At 40.9% G+C, this 27,329-nt stretch overlaps 1 protein-coding gene across 5 annotated transcripts in view; it reads left to right on the forward strand.

Moving 5' to 3' along the window:
* Positions 1–27,329, forward strand: part of RERE (arginine-glutamic acid dipeptide repeats) — a 411,621-nt gene that overhangs the window by 298,625 nt on the left and 85,667 nt on the right. For all 5 annotated transcript variants that reach the window (XM_028108513.2, XM_028108516.2, XM_028108514.2 and 2 more), the window contains one exon: positions 20,511–20,609. In XM_028108513.2, the coding sequence (XP_027964314.2) occupies positions 20,511–20,609 (99 nt within the window). The remainder of the gene's footprint in view (positions 1–20,510; positions 20,610–27,329) is intronic.

Here is a 27,329-nt window from a genome sequence, read left to right on the forward strand (position 1 = left end):
TAACTGACTGAGCTACCCAGGTGCCCCTGATTTTCTGTTTTCTATCTCATTGATCTCCAATCTTATTTTTATTATTTTTTTCTATTTATTTTGGGTTAATTTGATCATTTTCTTCCTACCTTCCAAAAGTAGGAGCTTAGATAATTGATTTTATCACAAATTTTGATTTGCTTTTCTTTCATTATCATCATGTTAAAAATATCAAAAAATTTTTTTGAAATTTCTTTTACCTATGTTTAGTATTAATTTGCTTAATTACCAGATAGTTGAGATCTCTCTTGTGTACACTCTCTCTCCCTCCCCCACCCTTTTGTTTTGAAATGATACTGATTTTTGATTTAGTTCTTTTGTGGTCAGAGATACCCAGTAAGATTTCAATTTTTTTAAATCTATTGAGATTTGTTTCTTGGCTCAACATGTGGTTTATCTTGCTGAATATTCCATGTGCACTTGTAATGAGTTTATATTCAGCAATTACTGAGTGCACTATTATGTAATTGTTGGTTTCCTTAAAGTGGTGGTTATTTCTTAGATCTTCTATGTCCTACTAATTTTTTTTATCTAGTATTTTCAGTTGCTGAGAGAGTTGTATTAAAGTCTTCAACTGTGATTGTGGATTTGGGTATTTCCCCTTTTGGTTTTGTTTGCTTTTGCTTCATATATTTGGCAGTTATATCATTAGGCACATGCACATACTATTTACCTTTATCTGTATATTAGCTCTTTTACCTTTTTGGAATGACCCTCTCTTTGTCTTGAACTCTGTGTTGTTTGATATTAACATAACTACTCTAGCTTTCTTATGCTTGTTCACATGATACATCTTCTTCCAGCTTCTTTGAATCTTGCTTTTTGTTTGTATTTAAAGAACATCTCTTGTGTCCTTTAGTTCTTTAGTTGTTTCTGACTTTTTAATCTAGTCTGGCAAGCTCTGCCTTTTGTTTGGAGTCTTTTTTTTTTTTTTTTTTCATCTTTATGAGAGAGAGAGAGAGCACAAGCAGGAGGAGCTAAAGACAGAGGGAAAAGCAGGCTCCCATAGGGAGCCTGATGCGGGACTTGATCCCAGGACTTTGGAATCATGACTTGAGCCAAAGGCAGACGCCTAACCGACTGAGCCACCCAGGCATCCCTGTTTGGAGTCTTTAGTCCATTTTAATCCAATGTAGATGGTCCTCCGGTTATATAACACTTGAGCCACATGTGTACATTCTTAATAGCATAGCTGTTGTTGGAGAAATACAGTAGCAGTTGATGTATCTTATTTTCATGGCCACATGACTTACTGTGTCTGGTCCAGTGGTGAACTTGCAGAATGGTTAGGGACACAGTTGTATCATTTATGTTAAAAATGTATTTATCTTTTTACTTCATAAGTAAAAAAACCAAAAAACAAAAAACTTGTATTGATGTAGAGGAAGATGATGTGATAAACGTGTTGGCCTCTCTTGTTGGAAGAGGAGGGTGTTCTTAGTGATGGGAGTGTACTCCTTAATGTATGTTGGCAAAGATATGTTGTATTTTACTACTTTAAATTGTGAACACACCTATTAATGTAAAATTATTCTATTTGTAATTTTATGTTATAATATGACAAAGTAGTGGTGCTTCCTCTACAAGATTTTAGAAATGTGTCTTTGTGTACTGTTCAGGTATGTGTTTCTTCATGTACAGTTTCTGTGAGGTTTGTCTGTGTACTTTTGGTTTACGTATAATTTGTAAACATAATGCTATATAACATAGAGATGACCTGGAGCACCTGGGTGGCTTAGTCGGTTAAGCGTTTGCCTTCAGCTCGGGTAATGATCTCAGGGTCCTGGGATCGAGTCCTTCTCCCTCTGCCTGCAGCTCCTCCTGCTTGTGCTCTCTCTCTCTATCTATCAAAGAAATAAATAAAATCTTTAAAAAAAAAAAACATGGAGATGGCCTATATTCTAATGGGATTCAGCCATCTTTAGTGCTTGCAATTATTTGGCCTTTTACAAAATCCATCTTTATAGTTATGCTCAGAAACTAACAGAGTCCGGGGCGCCTGCATGGCTCAGTTGTTGGGCATCTGCCTTCGGCTCAGGTCATGATCCCAGGGTCCTGGGATCGAGCCCTGCATTGGGCTCCTTGCTTGGCAGGGGGCTTCCTTCTCCCTCTCCCACTCCCCCTGCTTGTGTTCCCTCTCTCACTGTCTCTCTCTCTCTGTCAAATAAATAAATAAAATCTTAAAAAAAAAAAAAAAAGAAACAGAGTCCTATAGTTTGAGACTATGGTTTTTTAGAAAATATCATGCTGACTTTTTTTTTTACTAAGTTGATACTGGATTTCATTCTGTGGGCTTAGGTATCTTTCCTATTTCCTAATAAAATTCAAATTCTTTTGGCTTCTCTTTCTCAGAACTTATTTGCAGTTTTATGTTTACTTTCTCTCACTAACACTAAACATATATATGCTCACTATATATAAGTAAAATTTATAATCAGGCAGCAAAGATTTCACTTCTGTCTGGACAGTTTTATTCCTTGAAATATGGATGGCTTTTAGACATTTGGATTAAGCTTTTTACATATTCTAGAGAGTATATATTTGTTTGCTTACTTATTTATGCACACCCACATCTCCTTCAACAAAGGATGCAAGACTGCCAAAAGCTTAATAGTTTTTTTTATCTCTGATATATAAATATTACTATTTGGTAACCTTTGGGTATTAATTTATCTTTGTTTTCTGAGCCTCAGCCCGATGCCTAGTACCTAGTAGAGAGGCACTAAGTATTTGTTGAATGATTGAATAAATAAATCAGGTTCAAGCCCAGATCACATTCGATCACCCAGAACTTGGTATTATAAGGTATTTATTTATTAGAGAAAGAGAGAGAGGGAAAGCACACATGCGCATGCACAAGTTGGGGGAAGGGGAGTAGAGGGAGAGGGAGAAGCAGGCTGTCCGGTGAGCAGGGAGCCTGATGTGGGGCTCGATCCCAGGACCCAGGACCCTGGGATCATGACCTGAGCTGAAGGCAGATGCTTAACCCGCTGAGCTACCCAGGTGCCCCCTTACTTAAATTCTTTTTACCATTCCCCATTCAGATTAGTCAGTATTAAATAGCAGGAATTGATGGGTTTTTTTTCTCTAAGATTTTGATTTGTTGTTGAAAAGAGAAATGGGAAAAGTTTATATGGCTGTGTGATTCCTTGTTATAGAAATGCAATAAATTTCAGAATAGCACCCTGTGTAAATCGGCCTTGGCAAGCACCTCTGCTAGTATTTTATTTATATTATATCAAGATATTGGAGTCTACAGCATATTACATTGTTAATTATAGCATAATTGAGGATGCAGTGGTTTTCTAGTATAACCAAGGCCTTTTCAGTGATTATCAGCATAATATATAAAGTTGAGGTTTTATTTATTGTACTTTGACCAATTAGAAACATTTTGAACTTTGGTTTTGAAAATTAAACGTTTAAGTGTTTAGAAATTTATCATTGTGGCTCCCTTTGGGCTGAGAACTTCATAAATTCACTTTGTTCAAAAGTTTCAAGCAGGGGCACTTGGGTGGCTCAGTTGGTTGAGTGTCCAGCTCTTGGTTTTGGCTCAGATCATGGTCTCAGGGTCCTGAGATCGAGCCCCGCTTGGGCTCCACACTCAGTGCGGAGTGTGCTTGAGATTCCACCCCTTTCCCTCCCCCTCCCCCTCCGCCCCTCTCCCCATTCTCGAATTCTCTCTCTCTCTGTCTTTCTTTAAAAAAATAAAATAAAATCTGAAAAACCAAAACAAAAAAACCCAAAAGTTCCAGGCACAACACTTTGACAGATTACATGATTTATTCTTTTCGTCTCATTTGGATGAAGATGACTTTTTAAATTTAATGCTTTGATATTTTGTTCCTTTGTAGGTGATCTGTAACTTTAGTCAAAATTGAACATTATGGGTGCGCCTGGGTAACTCAGTCGTTAAGCGTCTGCCTTCGGCTCAGGTCATGATCTCAGGGTCCTGGGATCAAGCCCCGCGTCGGGCTCCCTGCTCAGCGGGAAGCCTGCTTCTCCCTCTCCCACTCCCCCTGCTTGTGTTCCCTCTTTCGCTGTGTCTCTCTCTGTCAAATAAATAAAATTAAAAAAAAAAAATTTGAACATTATGCTCTGCTTCTGTTCTTTTACTAATAAATACAACAGAGAGCATTCTCTAAGTTTCTCAGGCGTGGATGGGGAGATAAAAGGCCACTTATGTTAACCTCTGGTAATGGTACCTTTATGACTTATTGCAGCAGTGATTTTGTATTTGATAGGGTTTTTTTTTTAAGATTTTATTTATTTCAGAGAGCACAAGTGGGGAGAGGGGGCAGAGGGAGAGGGAGAAGCAGACTCCCCGCTGATCAGGGAGCCTGACTTGAGGCTTGATCCCAGGACCCCGAGATCATGACCTGAGCTGAAGGCGGATGCTTAAGGGACTGAGCCACCCAGATGCCCCTGTTTTTGATAATTTTAACAGAAAAGTATCACTCTAAGTGTTTATCATTTGTCATGCTCCTGATGCAGGTCTTCATGATTGTGGCCCTGCTTGGCTTTTCCACATGAATCACTCTCAAGTTTCTTTTTTCTTTTTTTTTTTTTTTTAAAGATTTTATTTATTTATCTGACAGAGAGAGAGAGACAGCGAGAGCAGGAACACAAGCAGGGGGAGTGGGAGAGGGAGAAGCAGGCTTCCTGCGGAGCAGGGAGCCCGATGCGGGACTCGACCCCAGGACCCTGAGATCATGACCCGAGCCGAAGGCAGACGCCCAACGACTGAGCCACCCAGGCGCCCCACTCTCAAGTATCTTTAGCCATTTCTTTTCTTTTTTCTCTTTTCTCATTTTTCTTCTTTTTTCTGGAATAGCTTTATTGAGATATAATTCATATATTTCACCCATTTAAAGTGTCCCATTTAATGGCTTTTATTATATTGCCACCTTTGTGCAGCGTCACCACAGTCAATTGTATAATGTTTTGTTATTCCAGAAAGAACCCTGTACCCATTAGTAGTCACCCTTCCGTTTCCCCCTTCCCCATCCTTGGTAATTACTAGTCTGCCTTCCAGCTCTATGGATTTGCCTGTTCTGGACATTTCCTACACATGGGATCATATAGTATATGGCCTTTTGTGACTGGCTTCTTTACACTGAGGGTAACATTTTTGAGTTTTGTTCATGGTGTAATCCTGTTAGCCATTTTATGTATTATAACCATTTTATTTCTTCTTCTGGTTAGCTTTGTATGTTTTTAAAAATGTGGCACCTTCACTGAAGCAACATTCCCCAGATCTGATCAGCGTAAGGTGACAAAGAAATACCACTTTAGTTTTCCTAAAACCTCATCTTCCTAATGCAATCTAAGCTTTTATGAGTGTGTGCTCGACACATTTTTTTTTGTCTTGTGTTTTTGTCTTGTTTCATTTTATTTCTCTCTGTATACTGGCCTTAGCTAAGCCATTTCTCTCCCACCCTCAGCATTTTGACTGAATTTTGAACCAGGCACAGGTCCTTACGCTTATCACTGTTTTCATTCTATTGGATATCAACTATTAGCTGCCTGATGTCATTAGTAACAAAGGCAGTATTAATAACAACAAAATTAAAATGTGTTGATTGAGTACTTACATGCTACATGAAAGTGTAAGTGCATCTTTATGAATGAATTCATTTAGTCTTCATAACAAATTTTTTTTTAAAGATGTATTTATTTTAGAGAGAGTAAGAGTGAGCAGAGGGAGGGGAAGAGGGAGAGGGAGAGAGAATTTCTAGCAGACTCCCCACTGGGTGCAGGGCCCAATGCGGGGCTCGATCTCAGGACCCTGAGATCATCACCTGGACCGAAATAAAGAGCTGGCTGTGTATCCGACTGAGCGACCCAGGCGCCCCTTAATCTTCATAACAATTCTTTAAGTATGAATATCACCTACAGATTAATAAGCACACCCTCTCATATATATTTATATACATAATAATTTAAACTTAAAGAATAGAATTGAGGCCAGTGCCTTATAGCAGTCCTCTTGAAATATCCATGAATCTGCCGTTTTGCGGCTTTGCTCTTCAGCCCATTAGAAATCCTTCATGCTTCATGCTTGGGGCACCTGGGTGGCTCAGTCCATTGAGTGTCCAACTCTTGGTCTCAGCTCAGATCTTGATCTCAGGGTCATGAGTTTGAGCCCCGCAGTGGGGTCCAGGGTGGGCATGGAACGTACTTAAATAAATAAATAATAAAAAAAGAAATCCATGCTCTAGCCTCTTGGTGTATCTCCATCCTTTCTTCTAGGCACTCAGCAGGGGCTGGGGAATTGACTTGGCTTTTCCTTGTGTTTGGCAAATTTAGAAAGTTCCTTTAAAAATTTAAGAAACTTCTTTCTCAAGTGATTTCTTTCTTCCATGGTAAATGTTTTGAGAATTACATGGGGTTTTGAAAAATGTCCAGTTAACATCAATCATAATTTTACCCATCTATGAACTTATATTAAGCATTAATATTAATACAGTAAGTATTTAGCAAATCAGGATAAAAGCCCTTGGCTTTTTTACATTTAAGAAGAAGCTTTAGTAAAATCATTCATTCATTTATTTATTCAGTAATAAACATTATTCAGTTCCTGTTCTTTAGGAAGCCTTTGTGGGAGGGCATTTGTTAAAAGTGTTGATAATCTAAGTAAGTATTTAATCTTAGAACAAAGTAAGCCCCTGAGTTTTAACAGGGCTCATATGTTACCATTAGTTCTAAAATATGCTACAGAATACTAAAGTTTATATTTGAGCTAGTATGTATATTTCTTATACTAGTTTTGAAATATACTTGGGGATACTGTTTTATAGCTCTCCTAGATCACTTTTTTACCCCCAAACTTTGAAAGTTGATGTATTAGTTTCCTGTGGATGATGTAACAAATCACCACAAACTTGCTGGCTTAAAACAACAGAAGTGCGTACTCTCCCAGTGCTGGAGGCGGGGAGTATGAAATCAGCATGTCCGCTGTGCCATGCTTCCTCTGGCTCCTCAGGAGAATCATTCCTCTTCCAGCTTCCCATGGCTGCTGGCATTCCTTCGTTTGTGGCTGCATCTTTTTCCGCTTGTCTTCACACTGCCTTCCCCTCTGTGGGTCTGCATCTTTTCTGTTCTTTTTCCACTGCTTCTCTTTCATAGGGATGCTTGTCCATCGGACATAGAGCCCAGTTGAATAATCTAGAATTATCTCCTCCTCTCAGAATCATTAACTTCATCCTATCTGCAAAGACCCTTTTTCCAATTAAGGTCTCGTCTGTTCCAGAGTTTTGATGTGGATATCTTCTGGGGGTCATTTTATAGCCTGCCACAGTTGGATTTTACTCTTATCATATGTCACTGAAATAAATTAGAGTACTTATGTAGAATTCTTTTGTAACAGTTTATTATTTTTACGTCAATTCTGAGAGTATAAAAATATTTCTAGTAGGGGCTGTGATATTTCTGTACATCTGAGGATATTTGATTTACAAAATTGTACAGTATTTGTATGTATATGGTACAGTGTATCTGGCTTTCCTTTTACAAAGAACATATTCAGGTAATAGAATTGTCATGAATAACTATCAGATTAACTGATATATTCTGACCAGTGATTTGGGGGGTATTTCTTCTTCAGCTCTACATCAGGGCCACTGAGCTGGGCCCCTGTGGAGCCTTTGGGGCAAGGTCTTGTGTGGCTGACACAGTTGCCCTTGAAGCTATTGCTCTTTTAAGTTTCTGCCTTCTGTTCTGGTTTCTAGTCTAGCCCTACAGCCCTGCCCTGAGCCCAGCTCTGCCAGATTCTGACAAACTATGTTGCCCTGGCCAGCTCTCTTACCCAGGAGGCTGACACACCCCCATGGCCAATCACTTGCTGGGCTTCTAAGGTGACTGCACGGGACTGCCTGCCCTTGCCCTTCCTGCTGCCCTGCCTACTGGTTGGTCTGCCTTCTCCCCGTCCACAGTAGTTGTTGAGCTGTGTATTCCAGCTCACCCCAGGACTTTGGAGTACCAGTTATCCAAGCATTTTTAGGAACGTTACTCTTCATTTTACTCCTTTTTTTCCCCCCACCCAGAAACGAGCTATATACCTTTTCATGTGTTCTTAAATCAAGTCTGCCTTTACTTGCTACTTCTAAGTCATTATGTGGCCATCACACAAAATCATGTGCAGCTGTTAGACTATGTGACTATTGGTGTGCATAATACATTGCGGGTTTTGGGGTCTTCCACAGTCAGGCTGTCTTCTAGCACTGCTGCTTTGAAAGCATACAATCTCATCTGTTCTTTTAAGACCCTTTGTTTGACTGGAAAAAGCAGAATTTCAGAAGCTAGGCTTCTAAGGCCCAGAGTGAGGGCCTTCTAGGTTCTCCAGAGCCATTGCTTGAGAGCACTACTATGACTGCCTGGAGTCTTTTTGCTTCTTTCTTAGTCACTAGCTCTGTTCTTGGCTGAGGTTTCCAGATGAAAGAGCAGTCGGTCAGAAGCGTTCCGTACTCTGGAGTCACACATGCTTCAGTGTATGCCTCTTTGATTTTCCTTACTCTGTTACGTTATCATTGTGATCAAAAAGAGTAAGTGTATTGTTTTTTACACAACCTTAAAATTACTTGTCAGAAAGCACTGAGGTGAAGGTTTCTGAGCTTCAGATTGGGGGTGGTCACTTCTGCACCTGTACTTGACGTAGTGGGACTTACAGCAGTTTCTGTAAATGGTTTTCACTTAATACTTTGCACCTGCTCTTGAGGGGCTGTTTTTGTTTTTGTTTTTTAAGTAATCTCAGTGCCCAACGTGGGGTTTGAACTCGCAGCCCTGAGATCAAGAGTCACATGGTCTTCTGACTGAGCCAGCCAGACACCCCTGGTCTTGAGGTTTTTGTTTTTATTTATTTTCTTAAATTAACTTTCTGAAGGAATCTGGATAAAATTGACTCATAGCCGGCCTTTCACATATACTTTCTAGGTCACTTTAGCTTTTATGAATGGGTTCACTAGTGCCTACATCTCCATGAGATAGATAGAATATGTTTTTTTCTGTCACCCTCTAGGTTAGAGCCTTACGTATTGTTTTTCTGTAGTCACGTCTGTGAGGATGCTCAGGAGTAAATGAAAAAGTGTTTTAATTTCCACTTGTTGCCCTGAACCATTTCCACTTGTGATCATTCACAAAAGCAGCATAAACAATTTAGATTCATGCATCTACCAGTAGTTTTTCTCTCTGTGGCCAGAGTTCTACTCATTCTGTATCTTTAAGCTGCGTCTTATCATTAGGGGATTGGTTGTGCTCAGTCCTAAGGAGTCAGCCTTCCCTCAGGAACACAGGGCTCATAGCTTCGATTCAGGACACGCTTGCTTTCTCTATGTCCTTTGCTTGGACTCTCACACAAAAAGCAGGAGGAAAGATTTTGTTTCTAGGAAGTGAGGTTTTATATACATGTTAGCTATATAGATGATTATCTGTAATTATATTTAAAAACCTGTGGCATAGGGGTGCCTGGGTGGCTCAGTCGGTTAAGTATCTGGCTCTTGATTTCAGCTCAGGTTATAGGATTGAGCCCTGGGTCAGGCTCCATGCTCTGCGAAGAGTCTGCTTGAGATTCTTTCCCTCTTCCTCTGCCCCTGCCCCCACTCACTCTTGCATGCTCTCTCGCTCTCTCGCTCTCTCTCTCTCTCTCTCTCTCTCTCTCTCTCTCTCTCAGATCAGTCAGTCTTTAAAAACCTGTGGCATAAACTATTCCAGTTTTCATAGAAACCTGAAAATTACAATGCTAATCAGTGGGTGTCAGTACAGCCTCTGTAGCAGGGTTTGGCCTGGGCAGTTTGGCTATATTGTTTATTTCACTATTTTTCTAACTAAATGTATTAATATTACCATTTATTTATTAAAAAATAGTATCCTTTAGTATTTCACCTTAAAAGAAATCTCTGTAAAGAGAAGAAATGTTAAAAACTTTGAAATTCCGAAAATGACCTACTTTAGCCCCTCTGCTGCAGGTGAGGAAGCTTAGAGGCTGCTTGCTGTGCAGAGGAGAGGCACCCCATACCTCTTGGCTCAGGCTCCTCCTCTTCCCAGTACAGTTGCTAACTCTCTCCTCAATTTCCTAGTTCCCAGACTCAGATTTTCACTCGGTTCCCAGCAGGTCACCAGGTTCTCGGTTTCCCTTCTCAGTCCCACATTTCTTCCTGTCTTGTAAGTACTGCAGGTAAACTTCATTCCTGTGGTGCTCTGAAGCTTGTTTGCTTTCCTTAGCACTAGTGCTGTTTCCCCATGAAGGTTGCTCAGTCCTGACCCTCTTTTAGTCCCCTGTCCTTGATGGAACATTTCCTATGCTCCAGGAATCCTGCTCAATGATTACCATGTATCTTTTCATCCTAAACTGTTCTCCAAAATAGGTTCTGTATTTTCTCTTTCTGCAGCTGAGAAAACTGTGGTTTAGAGAGAGAATTTGCCTGTTATCAACACAGCTAGTGGCAGAGCTCGGAACCCTTTCCTGTTTGGGCTTCATCTCTGCAGAACTCCCACATGTTCATTGTTGGTCCCAGGACCTCTGCAGGTTCTTCTTTCCAGGTGTTTATGAAGACTGTCAGATTAGAGCCTCAAAATAGCTGGATGGTCAGAAAAGGTCAAAACATCCAGAGTTTGTTTTGTTTTGTATTTTTAAAATAGTTCACTGATCTCGTTTGATGCCAATATTTGATGCCTACTTTCTAATCAGCTTGCTGATTGAGGCTCCTGTTCTGTGGGTTTTGAATACTTTCAAAAACACCCTAGCCAGGGGATGGAGACCCACTAATTTCTAGAGACGTTATTATGTGGGAAATAATTATGAGTGAGAAATATGGCAGTGTTGTATCAGCCACAGGAAATTCGGTTGTGAGATCTTACCTAGACATATTACTGCCTATTTTTACTGGCTCCTAGAACGTTTTTATTTTTATTTAAATTCAATTAGCCAATGTATAGTACATCATTAGTTTCAGATGTAGTGTTCAATAATTTATCAGGTGTGTATAACACCCAGTGCTCATCACATCATGTACCCTCAATGCCCATTACCCAGTTACCCCATCCCCCCATCCACCTCCCCTCCAGCAACCTTCAGTTTGTTTCCTGTAGTTAAGAGTCTCTCATGGTTTTTCTCCCTCTCTGATGACTTCCAATTCAGTTTTCCCTCTCTTCCCTATGATCCTCTACCCTGTTTCTTATATTCCATATATGAGTGAAACCATATGATAATTGTCTTTCTCTGATTGACTTACTTCGCTCAGCATAATACCCTCCAGTTCTGTCCATGTCGATGTAAATGGTATTCATCCTTTCTGATGGCTGAGTAATATTCCATTATATATATATAAAACTCACATCTTCTGTATCTATTCATCTGTCGATAGACATCTCGGTTCTTTCCACAGTTTGGCTATTATGGACATTGCTGCTATGAATGTTGGGGTGCAGGTGCCCCTTCGGATCACTATGTTGGTATCTTTTGGGTAAATAGCTAGTAGTGCATTTGCTGGATCATAGGGTAGCTCTATTTTTAACTTCCTGAGGAACCTCCATACTGTTTTCCAGAGTGGCTGTACCAGCTTGCATTCCCATCAACAGTGTAAGAGGGTTCCCCTTTCTCCGCATCCTCACCAACATTTGTTGTTTCCTGTCTTGTTAATTTTAGCCATTCTGACTGGTGTGAGGTGGTATCTCATTGTGGTTTTGATTTGTATTTCTCTGATGCCAAGTGATGTGGAGCAGTTTTTCATGTGTCTATTGGCCATTTGTATGTCTTCTTTGGAGAAATGTCTGTTCATGTCTTCTGCCCATTTCTTGACTGGATTATTTGGTTTTGGGTGTTGAGTTTGATAAGTTCTTTATAGATCTTGGATACTAGCCCTTTATCTGATATGTCATTTGCAAATATCCTAGAATGTTTTTAATTTGGTTGTTGCTCTTCAAGTATAGGCAAGGTTATCAATCATATTGCACTGATTACTGATTTCCAAAACCAGCTCTGTTAATTCATCTTGGTTTTTCTAGGCAGAGTCAGTGTTCACTGACACTCTGTATGTTTTTATGGTAGCATTTATTTCATTATTTTCTTTATGTGTGTGTGTTTCCTCTTCTCTGAGCTGCTGGTTCCCTCCTCCTGTCTACCTAGCCCACCCTCAAATGAAGAAAAGACAGTGTGCTTATTGTGTCTCTGAAGCTGGAGTTTGTGAGCCCACAGTTGCCACCAGACCACCAGCCAGTCCTAAGCCGCTCCAGAACAGGCATTGGGGCAGGGACTCTTAGAGCTCCTCCTGAACATGGGTTTATGTTCAGCTCGCTGCAGTGGAAGTAGCCTTGAGCAACATAACAAACCTCTTAGTTTTGCTTCCTCATTTTTAGTACCCTTACTACAAATGATAGTGTGAGGAATGATGAAGTCAGAAAGATCTAATACAGCGCCTCACCCAGGCAATGCTTAGCAAACTTTGGCCACCCCTCCTTTCTCTCTGTGACTCCAGGGGCTGGCCTAGTTCCTGAGACGTTGTAGTTAATGTCGAGAGTGTTGCAGGGAGGGTTGGTTCAGCAACTGTGTGTTTTCCTTCTGAAAATAAACCAGATCTGCCCCTCAGCCCTACTTGAAGCAGCTACGTTCTGCCTCTTTGCTGTTATCTTTAAAATATGCTCCCATAAGAACATTTAGACAAAGTTATCCTTTCTGGTGCTTAAATAGCATCATTTGGAGTGACACTGGATAAACAAAAATAAATATTGTGCCTGTAATTTCAATTCTAGTTTTTTAATGCATATATTTATCATATTTTGAGCTTGATTAGCTCAGTGGTGATGGAGGTATGAATGAAAATATATTGACATCCATAAATTATGGATTATGAGAAATTTTTTTTAAGTTTTGTCTTAGATTTCTTCAAGAGCTTTTTCGTTTATGTTAATGGTTGAAGTAATTAAAACTTTGCAAAGAATTTTAACATCTCTTCCAAATCCCACTTTTTATTTCCTTTCTAAGCTATTTTGGCAGTTTCTTGCAAATAAACATGTTTCACAGAGTAAAAGACTTTTAAATCTAATATTGTTCTTGATGGATTGCAATTATTTAATATTTAGCATGGATGTAGTCTAACTCAGATAGGCTTTTTCTACAGTTATTATAATGGCTATAATTGCAAAAGGATGCTTTGGGGTAGGAGAAACTGCCAGATGCAATGCCATTTGATCTAAAAAGGTCACAGTAAAAGGGACATTTAAATTAAGTTGTAAATTACAATTGAAGAACAATATTTTGATGTGTGAGACCAGAGATGTCAGAGCAGGGAGATGTAATTCATGGGTTCATTATAGAACAGAGGTGCCTGACAGCTGAGCCATGCCAAAAGGAAAATTTATTTGCAACATTGTGCAGACTGAAAACAGCAGCTAAGATGAGAAGCCAGAGCAGAAACTTGAAGCCTTGTGGTAACACACAGAGTTTGTGCTAATATGACTGCCTGAGATCCTGTGATGCTTAACGATTGCCATAATGTAAATGAGGTCTTTGGACATTTGCACATTTTCTGTCTTATTTAATTAAGACCTCGTCCTTGCTCTATAAAATAACATACTTTATAACTAGGCATTAAGGTTGATTCTCTCACCTCTGTGTCCGATATTACGGATTTGCTGAAATTTCAAAACTGTTTAGGTAGCAGAGCTACAGCTTGAAACTGGATCTCCATCCATGGCAGCTTTGAGGAAGGATATAATTTAGTGTTTATAGCAATCCATGAGAAGTTCAATCAGGAGTTAATTAAACTGTAGGCAATCATTAAGTATTATTTATTCTTTCGAGAAGCTTGCCAGTAAAGCACTTATATATATTAAATTATAGAAAGTAATAAGCAGGGAATGATTTGTCAGGCAGAGCGAGAGTAGCACATTTAACTTGGGCAATTATGCAGAAATGTGTTTTTCTTCTTGGGGCATGATCCTTTCTTGCTGCTAATCACGGAGAGGTCAGAAGCTGTAATGAGACCATTGAGGGCGTGTCATGTCCAGCACTGTACAGTAGATGCTCTGTTGAGCTTCTGGTTGTTGAGTAGTCTTTGATAAGAGATGTGTGCCTAAAATTTTACTCCCCTTGATGATGCCTCTACACAGTTTATGGCTTTTTGACATTTCACGTATCTTGTCACGTATTGAATTTCATACCTTCCATTGTCTTTTGACACAGCCAAGGGATAGTGACGTGAGGCCCATTTGACAGATGAAAACCTCAGCCGGTTTGTTACAAAACTGATAACAGGAATTTGTCTCCTGCCTCAGATCCTGTGCTGTGTTCACTAGGCATTGACAGAAGGCATTGACTATGGGATGGTTTATATAGAAGGGGCGGCTGGGCCCCCAGGGTTGTTGAGAGCTTTTTATGCAACTGACCAAATGCATCTAGTTACGTGTGGTATCAAAGTCTTTGGCTCTGTGTAGCGGTTTCGTTTGTTACAGTAGAACCAAACCAGGAGCTGTGTCACTCAAGCTGCTCTTGTTCTTAGCACCAAATCCCCCACTGGGTCGACTCTGCTGGTTCACTTTTGCAGGTCCTTGCTAGCACAGTGTCTGGCACTAGGAGTTGCTTAGTAACTCTTGTGGAGAGGATGGAGGGCCAAGAGAATGTGGTGCAAGCAGCCTGCCACTGAGGCTGGCACGTCCCACTGGATCTCATGGGCACTGGAAGGTGTGGTAGAGGAGGGCTGGATACCTGATAGGAGAAGAGTCCTGTTTGCTGTCTCACAGTGAACAAACCAAAAGCAAAGGAAAGAACACAGCCTGAGGATTCTGTGGAGCAACCCCAGCAGACCAAAGATCAAACTGGTGGAAAACAGCAAAACAGGGATGGTTCCTTGATGGAGTGACTTGAAAGGCTAGGAGATTGATGAAGTATCACCAGTTTGTTACCAGATTCCCCGGATGTTGACCTGTGGTTTAGGGGAAGACTGCTTTTGCTTGTGTAGAAGTGCAGACTTGCAGTTCAGTGATGTGGAAGCAGCAGATTTACAAGTATATGCCTCCCTGATCATTGGAACACACACACACACACACACCTCCCTGATCATTGGAACACACACACACACACCTCCCTGATCATTGGAACACACACACACACAGACACCTCCCTGATCATTGGAACGAACGAACACACACACACACACACACACACACACACACACACACACACACCTCCCTGATCATTGGAACACACACACACACACCTCCCTGATCATTGGAACACACACACACACAGACACCTCCCTGATCATTGGAACGAACACACACACACACACACACACACACACACACACACACACACACCCGGGATGATGAATTTGAAAACAGTGGTTGCTGAATGACATCCTTTAGTGGCTGGCAGGGTGATGGGGATGGTGTGAGATCTAAATGCTTCTCCCACCAATAGCTTGTAAACATTGAAAGCTGGTTAAGTAATGATGTTGTATCTTGGTCCTTCTATTTTGCGATGATTGTTTCCCAGTCACTCTAAAATGGTACAGTTCCCTATACTCTACATTAAAATTGCATTTAATCCCAGAATTTACTAGCCCTGCTTGGTTGCAAAATGGACAGAAGGGTTACTCATCTTGCTTTAATTGCTTTTCCAAGGCTACAAAGTGAACCTTAAAGACATTTGAGGGTTTTTTTTTTCCCCTGTCTTCATTGCAGTTTCTTTGAACAATCTTCTCTGGGGAAATGGTAGAAAATTTTAGTCACATTTAAGGACCTTTTTACCTCAGTGATAGTGAGAAGCTTGCACTGAATTTCCTCACTATGTTGATGTGTCTGTATGGTTGTGATCGGATGTTTAAAATTTGAAACCCACATAATGTTTTCCACAGATGAAATTATTATAATTTGTTAGAGCTTGGTGCTGTATTAGAGGGGAATGTTTTTAATGACAATTTTTTGAGATTTAAGGTAGCCAATATTTTGGTAGATTTAATTCTAATATACATAAGGAGTACAGTTGAAATTCCAGTTTAGCTCTTCCTCAAACATTATTTTGGCTCCAATCTGAAGAAAGAAAATCTTTATAATCATCTAGAAAATGAGGGTGCCTGGGTGGCTCAGTTGGTTAAGCGACTGCCTTCGGCTCAGGTCATGATCCTGGAGTCCCAGGATCAAGTCCCGCATCGGGCTCCCTGCTCAGCAGGGAGTCTGTCTCTCCCTCTGACCTTCTTCTCTCTCATGCTCTCTCTCTACCATTCTCTCTCTCCCTCAATAAATAAGTAAAAAATCTTAAAAAAAAATCATCTAGAAAATGATCCCTCTTTTAGAAGGGCTTACTTGTTGCCACATACATGGACTAAAGAAGGTAGTACCCACCCTTTGAGGACCCTAGAGTTTGAATGTGAGATTTAGGTAGCCGTATTATACTAGAAACTAGTACTTTACAGTGCCTCTTATGGGTTATACCATTTTTACTCCTGCATTTCTGATGTGCATCATCGGTGTTCTTCACAAGCTGTATCTCTGTCTGGCACCTAGAGTAGTGTCTGGCCCAGTTTAGTACTTGGTAAACATCTGTGGAAGGAATGAAGGATGTCCTGAACTCCAGTAATTTTCCCAGAATGCTCAAAACATAATCTTCATTTTTGTGAAGCTGTGCGGGCCATAACTTTTAGTATGTTAAAAGTATATCTTTAATTAAATATAATTAAAATATTTCTATAAAGATGTAAAACTCTCAGAATGTTCTCAGACAAGATTCCTAGAAAGTAGAATTAAATGAATTAAATGTTTATAACATTCAGAAGAAGGTGAAGATGTGGAGAGGTTCGGATGGGTTCCCTAGGAAGAGGGCACGGCAGAGCCACCCCTTGACCTGGCTTTTGGACTACCCTTTATGAATTATTGATGACAGCACAATAATACCCTAAACTTCATTTGTTCAATAAATATTTCATCACTGTTGGTAAATAATCCCATACCTCTGACTTTTCAAATATGTCTTGGTAGAGGGGTAGGAGTAGACACTAAATATTTATTGGGTTTATATCATGGAAAGGTCAGGAACAGGAATATTTTAAGAGGACAGGCAGACAGTGGATCAAATGAAAGGAGGGAATTACTCAGTATTTAGAGAACAGAGTAGCAGAAGGAAGCCCAGGTTACCACACACACATTGCAACAGCTTCTTCAGGGGACAATGTGATGTGAAATGAAGATTTGTGAAGGAAGTGTGAACACCAGGATATGTTTAGGGGACAAAGAAGCAGCTCACTAGAAATTTAACTGAGGGCGCCATGCACGCACTGGGCAGCTTTTCTAATAAACCAAAAGTTCAGCAAATTATTCAGAACATTTCTTGCAGCTCCCATTCAAAGCTTGGTTCACCAAAAGTCAGGAATGGCACAGGGATTGATGACATTTGATTTAACTTCATTCAGCAGTACACTTTTGGAACAGGCCTTATGTTCTTAAGAGTAATTTCCTATCCGGCCATATAAGATGTTAAATTTTAAAATTTTTTCTGTGTACTTTACCAGTGTTTTAGTCAAATTTCAAAAACTATTAACATGAGTAATTATGTGAAACATAAGTGGTTTTGTTTATAGTTTAACAGTTTCCGCCCCCCTCTGGAAAGGCTACTATCTAATCTAGAAAATCGATGAAAATTGAGTAGAGACTGCTTCCTTTATTTTTTTTCTCTTTCCTTTAAAAAATAAATTGCTAATACTCATTTAGCATATTATGTGCCAGGTGCAGTTCTAAACAATTTACATGTGTTATCTAACGTTATCCTTATAATACCCTAAGAGGTAGATGTTATTATTATACTCATTTTTAAAGATGACAACATTAAGTCCCAGAGAGGATAAGTAACTTGGCTGATGTCCCACACTAGTAAGTAATAGAGCTAGAATTTGAATCCAGATAGTCTGGCTCTAGAATCCATGGTTTTTCATCACACTCTTCATAATTACCCCATATACTATAATTACCTCTTAAGAAATGTTAATTTTCCATAAGCTTTTTATTAAGAAGTTATGATTTGATCAACTTGAATTGATTTCAAATTATCACTAAAATTATGTGCTCTTAAAAAAATTAAATAGGCATGCAGTTTTTTTCTTTTATTCAGTTCTAGTCCATGTCATTAAGCTCATATTTTAGATTCTTGTTGTATTATAGACCTTGACAGTATCTGCTTGGTCTGGATATTGGGCAAAGTTTGAAAATCTAACTTTATTTTCATCTTTTTATACTGCGGAAATAAGTCTAGATTGGACAGTTTTCAAACATTTTAGCATTTATTTAGTATGGTATTTATGGTATATTATTTGTTTTAAAGTCTAATGATGAATGTTATGAAAATCTGTAAGTTAATATCTAGCATTCATATTCAGTACATACACCCCCTAAACACACACACAGACACACACTGTACCATCATCAAAACAGAATCCAACATTGATTGTTGCTGTAGGTATTTTGTTTTAAGGTAGTGACTTACTGTTACAGTTAATATTTAGCCTGGACTTCCTTAGACCTGGATTTAAAATAAATGGGGGTCCTCCAAACAGTGAGAATAGTCAGGAAATTTTAATTTTTAATACTTTCTGTTTCTCTGAGCAATGAAAATGGGTATTTGTTATATCCCTTCTAATAGCAGTTGAATTAGAAGAGGGACTTGCTGTGTATGTTTCAAATATTATTTTAATTTATTCAACAAATATTTACTGCAGGCTTACTGTATGCCCAGCCCTGGGTCTGTAGCAGTTGCTAGGAAGGCAGTCTGCACGTCCTTCTTATGAGTCTTCTACTAACGAGGGGAAACAGTCTCTCCTCTTGTGAGTCTCTAGCTCTTTACTTAACACCGAGGTAGTAGCAATTACTATCATCTGGTCAGTCTTGTCATCTCATATGTGTTGTGTCCCTACAACACATCCCTAGGAGTTTGCGAGTTTCCTGGAAATAAAAACCGTGGCTTACTAAGGTTTGGACCTTATTTGTTCTGTGTTTGCAATTGATGCTGGTGAATTGTTCAAATAAGGGATTGAAGCGCAGGTGAGAAGATTGGAAGGTCTGCTCCACGAGAGCAGGGATGCTTTTGCCTGTTTTGTTCACCGCTGTGTGCCTGGGGTCTAGTACATTGCCTGGAATGCAGTAGGCACTTAGTCAACTTAAGGCCAAATGAATTCACATCAGCTGAGATTTAGATTTGGGTGGTGTTTACAAAGGGACAATAGTTGAAGGCATTTTTTTATTAATTTAACCTGTAGTTCTGTTAGATCTCCATACCCTATAGACTGCGTTAGGCACTGGAGATAAGGTCTTAGCCAAAATGGATTCTTGTGCCAGAATACTAGATCTGTAAAGGAGAGCCAGATTTCCAGTGAGAATTTTGGAGGGACAGCCACAGTAAGCAAGAGGATCTTTCTGTCTGCTACTTCATTCCATCGTCTGCAAATTGAAACTCTGGAACTCAGAAGGGGATTGAGGTCACATGAACCAAGAAAGGAATGTCTTTGCAAGACAGAGAGGCTGAGTGGTGTCAGGCACTGCCTGGGGTTGGAAAGGATATGGAGTGGAGGAAGTTTATTACCTTTGATGAGAGAGAAGTCTCCTAGAAGGAGTGTGTAGATAAACCATCATTTTCATTCACATGTACTGCTAGTACACTGTTAACAGAGTTTTGTTAAAAAGCTCTTATAGTTTGGGGCGCCTGGGTGGCTCAGTCTTAAGCGTCTGCCTTTGGCCCAGGTCATGATCCCAGGGTCCTAGGATCGGGCCCCGCATCGGTCTCCCTGCTCCGCGGGAAGCCTGCCTCTCCCTCTCCCACTCCCCCTGCTTGTGTTCCCTCTCTCCCTGTGTCTCTCTCTGTCAAATAAATAAATAAAATCTTTAAAAAAAAAAGCTCTTATAGTTTAGGTACTTGAAATTTTTTTTAGTGAAATTACTACAGTGAAAGACTTCAGAAATGCTAAAGGGTACTAACATAATTCAGTAGGTCTTTGAACTGTTTTGGGGGGGAATGGGACAAGAGTGGGTGGGAATCACACTAGCTGGAGTCCTGGCTTTACTGCCTGCTGGTTTAGTGCCTCAGCACCTTTGTTTGACCTTTCTATGCCTCAGTTTCCTCATCCATAAAATGGGGTGACTGTAGTTCCTACCCCATAAGCTTAAATGAGAAAATACCTTCCTCATAGGATTAGGAGAGATAATGAGTACACGGATTGTGCTCACCACTGTGCCTGGCCAGATGTTCAGTAAGTGTTTGTTACTGTTGTTCTGAATCCTGTTCCTGTTCTGCCCAAAATGTTCTCAACCTTACCTGCCTCCCTTTCCCAGAACAGCTGGAACTAGGGCCAGGGGGCGATTGGAGGAGAATGAATTCTCTTGCTGATGAACGTGCCCATTCCATGATTCTTCTGTTGGAAGAAATGCAGGGTTTCTCTTTTATTGATTAGCTTCCAGATCTGTTACTTGGCACACCTCACTAACTGAAATTGTTGTTGTTGTTTTAGCTACATGAAAGTGGCTATGACGCTGGCAAAGCCCTGCAGCGCCTGGTAAAGAAGCCTGTGCCCAAGCTGATCGAAAAGTGCTGGACGGAGGATGAAGTGGTGAGTGCAGATGGGAGTGGCCTTGTGGCCAGGTCACCGGGCTGTTTGCTTCTCAAGTGCGTGCCCTCCCTGCCCCTCTGGGGAATGTCTGTCGTATCCATTAGTCAAAGGAAAGAGCCTTCAAGCATCATAATTGTACAGGGAGACTTGATCTTAGTGAGCTTAGTGGGAAGGATTTTCTCAGGTTTCATGGAAAGAGAGAAGAGATTGGTAGTGTTGGTTGGCAGGTTTTAGCAAGCCAGCTTTTGATACCTCCCTGTTTTAAGACACAAGCATTTTTAAACCAGTTGATACATATCCTAGAGTGGAGCCAGTGACTTGCAGGAAGCATAGACCTGATTATATAAATACAGTGGATCTTACATATTCATTCTATCATTATGGCCCATCAAAGAAGGTGGGGAGATAAGATATGTGCCCACAAATACAGATTTGAATACCCATGGATTCCTGTCCCAGCAGACCGAGTGCTCATGAAGCTACATCCCCATCTTGTGACTTCTGAAAGGTATTGCCGTAAAAGACTTACAGATTCCTTGTGCTTTTGCAAATACAGTCTTGTGTCTGAGTGTTACTGCTTGACATTGGCCCTTTAGGCTGAAAGAAATTAAGATGAAGGCTGGCACTGATAGACATATCGATTGTAAGTTCGTTGCTGGTATTTTAAAATATGCTAACAAAGAGTGTTTAGAAACTGTGCTTTCCTGATTTTGCTCTTTCGTTTTTTCAGCCAGCAGTATTTATTAAGTACTTATTGTGTGCCAGGTGCTGTGTTAGGAGCCATATCAAGAACAGAAGGTCCCTCCTCACAAGGCTTATGTTTTAAGAGGAGATACCATCTGTAAATCAATATATGTCAAGTGGTGGTACATAGGTGTGCTAAGGAAAATAGAGTAGGTAATGAGGATGGAGAATAAACTGGGTGAGGTACTATCTTTCGTAAGGGGCTGAGGAAAGGCCTGGTAAGAACCATTTGATCAGAGACCTTAGTGCAGAGGCAAGGCTTTTGGATTAGGAGCCCTAAGGTGAAAGCATGCCAGGGGAAGAGAAGTCTGGGCCCTGGCATGGTCAAGAAGTAGGCAGGAATGTGTCTGGAGGGGGATGGGGACGGCAGGCAATGGATCATGTGTGGCCTGTGGACCCATGGTCGGCGCTGGTCGGCGCCTTGCTCTTTGCATGGGCAGATTCTGAGCAGAGGGGTGACTTGGTCTGCTAGTGGGGCACACTCTGGCCCCTGAGTCACAAGTGGGCTTTCGGGGCAATTGGGAGCTTCCAGGCCCGAGGCCAGGGACTGAAGAGCACGGCAGCAGTGCTGGGGAGAAGTGGTGAGATCCTGGGTGCACACTGGAGCCAGAGACAAGAGGATTGTTTTTTTTTTGTTTTTTTTTTTTTAAGATTTTATTTATTCATTTGACAGAGAGAGAGAGACAGAGACAGCGAGAGAGGGAACACAAGCAGGGGGAGTGGGAGAGGGAGAAGCAGACTTAGCAGGCTTCCCGCGGAGCAGGGAGCCCGATGCGGGGCTCGATCCCAGGACCCTGGGATCATGACCCGAGCCGAAGGCAGACGCTTAATGACTGAGGCACCCAGGCGCCCCAAGAGGATGGGTTTGAGGAAAGGCCGTGTTGGGGGCGGCAAATGGGAGGGGGAGAAGTGGGCTAGGAGGCCACAGGGAGGGGCCGAAGCGGCCCCTGAAGTTTTGGTGTAGGACAGAGCTTTTTCAGGAGTCCGTTAACGCTGGCCGCTGATCAGATGCATGAGGAAGTTCATGTTGCTGTTTTGAAGTTAAGCTTTACATGATCAGTAAAGAGTTGGAAACTTCTTAAACATATGTTATTGTTGAGATAGTGGCAGCGTAAAAATGTGTGATTTGTTTTGTTAAGTCAGATAGATGTTGTTTTTCACTGCGGACCCGTTTTTGTGAGAAGGAGAGGAGAGTTTTGATAGAAATTTAAGATTCCTCAAACAGCCTTGGTGGAAGAAAGACGTGAGGGGGTAGAGAGGATGGAAAGAGTGTGTGAAAGGCTGTCCCCCCAGGGGCCCCGCCAGTGCCCGTGCACCAGGCGCCCTTCTCGGCCCTCCCTCGCCTTCACCCTGCGGCTCCTCAGCAGCCAGGAGCTCCCTGTGCTTTCTCCCGAGGCCTGTCCTTCCCTCTGGGATTTAAGGACTCCCACTTAAAAGAAAGCCACCTTCCTTTTCCTGCAGTACTTGCTTCTCTTGGGCGCCGTGTGGTCTGTGTCCCTGCTGCTGCTGCTTGGGGACTTGGAGCAGCCTGCAAGGCAGAAAGGGGAGCCTTGCACATCCGAAAAGGCCTGGCTTGCTTTTGAAAAGCGAAACTCGACTCCAAAGTGCTGCACATTCCGAGTACATGGTAATGATCCTAAACTGCATAAGTCCTTGTCATTCGGGCTCATTTTTGTCATGTTTGCTGCTTCTTTTGGTCGGAGATTTGAGAAATGTGCTGGCACCCATCCAGTCCTTGCAGAACACAGGGATCAAATGCTTCCCTTTTTTATAGGAAGTTCAGCTTCACTTTCTAAACCTGAAAGGTGAATGAGAAAGAAGGATTGAATAATTGATAGGCTGAAGGCAGCTTCTCATGAACGTATCCAAGTCAAATCTTTGACTAGCTTTATGTGGCAACCCGGCATAGAAACTCATGGGCCTCTGCCTTGGGCTGGTTTTGGCATGAGAATGTAACCTGCTGTGTATATGTGCCCCTTTGGTTGAATTCCCCACATTTTCTCATCCTAGGAATCACAGGAATAAGCAAAGCACAAGTGTGTCCCAACTAAAATGAGTACATGGGCCTACTTCCCCTTCCTCCCCACCGCCCCCCATAACATTTCAGTTATTTTTAAGCATCATTGCCTCCAGTATATCAGTTTGATCAAACTGTAGCAGCGTCGACAAGGTTGTTTTTCTTTGTGTTTATATGAACTGAATACTCCACAGGCGTGCCAGGGTTGGTGGAATGAGCACCCGCCAGCGTGAACCCCCCGCCGTACTCTGAGCAGGCAGCCTGTGCTGCCCTGGCCCCGGCAGGTGCACTGCTCCCTGACCAGACGAGTCTCTCCCGATGCTGCCGGACCAAACCCTCAGCACCCCGCAAGGTTCAGCACAGTTCCTGGGCCCAGCCTGCCACGATCGCGCCCTCTTCTGAGCTGCTTCTGCTGCTTGCCGTGTTTGTTGGCAGCCTGCCCCTTGCTTTCTCCTGCTGCCATCATCAGCTCTGTTCCTCACGGCTTTTTTCCAAGTTGATTGCCCTCCTAGTTGGTAAACTTCTTAAGAGTGAGGACTTAACTGATGGTGAGAATAGTGTCTGGTAGAGAATAATGTTTTTGTCTAAGAGGGATTTGAAAGATACTGACAACTCTTTATTTAAGATTACTGTTTTTAAGGATTCTTTACCGTAATTAAGATTGTCCTCAATCTAGCATTTTTTTTTTATTTTTATTTTAAAAGATTTTATTCATTTAAGAGAGAGAGAGCACAAGCAGGGGGAGCGGCAGAGGGAGAGGGAGAAGCAGACTCCCCCCTGAGCTGAAGGCAGACGCTTAAGCGACTGAGTCACCCAGGCGCCCCTCAATCTAGCATTTTAAAACTTATAATAGTTAATAATTATGCATCAGAGAAAAACTTTTACATGCACCCAAGCTGACCTTAGAAGTTTTAGTTTTGGAAAAAAATTCCCATATTATTAATGATAACACCACCCAACTTCTTCATCCTATGTCTTTCAGATAATCACTAATTCTTGAGATTTTAGGCCTCAAAATGACACGGTGGGAGGCCTTTCATTTTACATTTTCTCTCAGTGATTCCTATGACAGCTTGTGTGTGTATATAGATATGGTATTTCTTACTGAAGTTTCTTTGGGGCTGAGACACTTTAAATCTTGTGGAATGGGTGCCAGCTTTGTGGCAGTTTCTGTCAAATTCTAGGCCAGAAACTGGCAGTTGAACTCTGCTTTAGTGGAATGACTGAGAAACATGTTGGTAGCTAGCTCAAGGCAGTCTCTCAGGCTAAACACACTAGGTCAGATCAGAGAGGCCGTTTCGAAGAAATGCTAGGTCGGTTGGATGGAGCCAAAGTAGATGGCTGGCTGCCGCATCTGGGAGTTGTACTGACAGCCAGTTTCACTTACATTATGCTAAAAATATTATTCCATTTCAGGAAGCCATTTAAATCAGTAGAACTTATGGAGAGAAAGAGGAGAAAAATACTGATCAGAACTTTAAACAAAAAAGAAAAGAAAAAGTAAAAGAAACTCTAGATTATTAGGTTTTTAATTAAACATGATGAACACATTTAAATATAACACAAAGGCCGCAGGCTGAACTGCACCTAATCGAAACAGATTAAGTCACCCTTCCATGCTCGGGTAGTTATTAATTCTGCTTATTTATGCATGCGAGCTGAAGGTCGCATTTGCTGCTGCTGTGCTGTTGCTTATTGCACTGGGATTCCATTGCTGCTTGATGCTGTGCTCTTAATTAGCATTCAGCTGTTGATATGGAAATACTGGGGATGCTAATTGAATTCCTTTTAAAATTCAGGGCCTGCCTTTTCCTTGGGGAGTTTGGCCTCACTTGCAAGGTTGTAAGATTGGGTGCTCCACTGAGCCGTGCACTTCACCCTTTGCTTCCCATCCACTTGGCTGTGTTTGTTTTGGAAATTATTTTCATGTTGAAGTAGCTTTCAGCAAAATTCCAGGTGTTCCATAAGGTAGAGGTTTTGTTGCTTATGGTATTCCTGCAGAGCATTCATTCCATTTCATTGTGGGTAACTGTAACTTTTATCTGGAAATAGATTTTCCCTTTAAATATTTTATACCAATTTTGATGTAATATATTGAGTGAACAACATAGATATAAATACTTTCTAAAATTTTTATCCATAGCTAGTCTATCCGTGGTGTGGTGGTAAACTTTAGTTGGCCGTGTACATGGATTTACAAATTCATAAATTTTAAAACCTCTAAACTGTCCTTCAGTTTAAAGCTCAGCATTATCATAAATATAAATGAAAATTCTTCTTTCAAAATTGACATGGCACGGCAAACTAATTTTCTGAATATTTGTAAACCAATGAACCCGTGTGGCTGGTCAAGGAATTACTTCCACGGGACACACCAGCTGTCTGCATGGTGTCTCCCAGCAGCATCTTCAGATGCCTTTGTTAGGCCCTTTTTTGAATGTCTGCTCGAGTAAACATTGTTTTCATTGTTCACTCTTTTTAAGCCAGGCATCTGGATGTGCCAGAAGACAGAGCTGCTTAGTGGGGCAAAAATACAATGATTTTTATTTACTGTTTGTGTGGCAGCTGTAGAAAATGGAATCCACAGCAGAACCAAAGTTAAGGTCCAATAGCAGCAGGAGGTTGTGGAGGTGAAAGCAGAGATGGAAACAATGGCAAGGGGGAAGAGAGCCAGCTGCCCTCAGCCTACAGTTACAATCCTGTGAGTTTTAAGGTGTCCATAATCTTGGGGTTTAGTTTTAAATTTTATATTTTCAGTATAGGGGAAGCCTTAATTATATGATACTGATTTTTAGGAATGGTCAGATTTCCAGAGTTGTTGAGCATTTTATATAGTCATTCAAAAAATGTAGGTGATAGGAAGATCCTGTAGGTCATCTAATATGAACCCATTCATTTTTTTCTTTTTTGTAAATTTTATGTGACTTTTCTCTGTTGTTGGAATATCATTATGAAAACATTAAAGGAGGGTTGAAACCTCACTACCGTCTCACGTTCCTGGTTTCAAGCTCTCTTTGTGTCTTTGTTCATGTACCTATATTGGTTGATGTATTTGTAAACTTATGTAAATTGAATCATATTGAAATTCTCACTTTCGCAAGAAATCTTAATCTGAGAATGTTTATAGTTCACCTGGAACCTGAAATAGAGATAATACTGTATTTAGTGTAACACGTAATAGGCATTTAGTAAATTTTAAATAGAATTGAAGTAGCTTGGGGTGCCTGGGTGGCTCAGTCATTGGGCGTCTGCCTTCGGCTCTGGTCGTGATCTCAGGGTCCTGGGATCGAGCCCTGCATCGGGCTCCCTGCTCCGCGGGAAGCCTGCTTCTCCCTCCCCGACTCCTCCTGCTTGTGTTCCCTCTCTCGCTGTGTCTCTCTCTGTCAAAAAAAAAAAAAAAAGAATTGAAGTAGCTTTTTCTCTTAATTTATTACCTTCCTCTAATTTTAAGTTCATTGGTACTGCCTCATAGGAATAACTTAATTCTGAGATATGAGAATAGGAAAGGTAAGAGAAGTATAAAATGTTGGCATATTATTTATTTATACATAAGCAATACACATATTACTCACTCATGTTATGTGTTCTTATGGTCCATGGCAAAAATAAGTCCTTTAGTGTTAAGAGAGGAAAATGTAGGTAGGGGTGCCTGGCTCGCTCAGTTGGAAGAGCAAGTGACTCTTGATCTCAGGGTTGTAAATTTGAGTCCCACATTGGGTATAGAGATTACTTTAAAAAATAAAGTCTTTAAGAATAAATAAATAAAGAGGAAAATGTAGATACAGGTAAATTTGTGTAATGCTTCAAGTATTAATGAAATTTGACTATTTTTCCCATGATTGACACCCATTAGCCTTTGAATCAAACCCTTTTTTAAACAAGTCGATAGTGTGAATAGAGTGAAGTTTATTGTCAAGTCCATTTGACAATGAGACAGTGAATTAAAAATCAATTATATG

This window comes from Eumetopias jubatus, unplaced genomic scaffold (assembly GCF_037043125.1).
Source record: "Eumetopias jubatus isolate StellerSeaLion01/CBP00866 unplaced genomic scaffold, mEumJub1_p1.0 scaffold_4, whole genome shotgun sequence".
Taxonomy (NCBI): domain Eukaryota; kingdom Metazoa; phylum Chordata; class Mammalia; order Carnivora; family Otariidae; genus Eumetopias; species Eumetopias jubatus.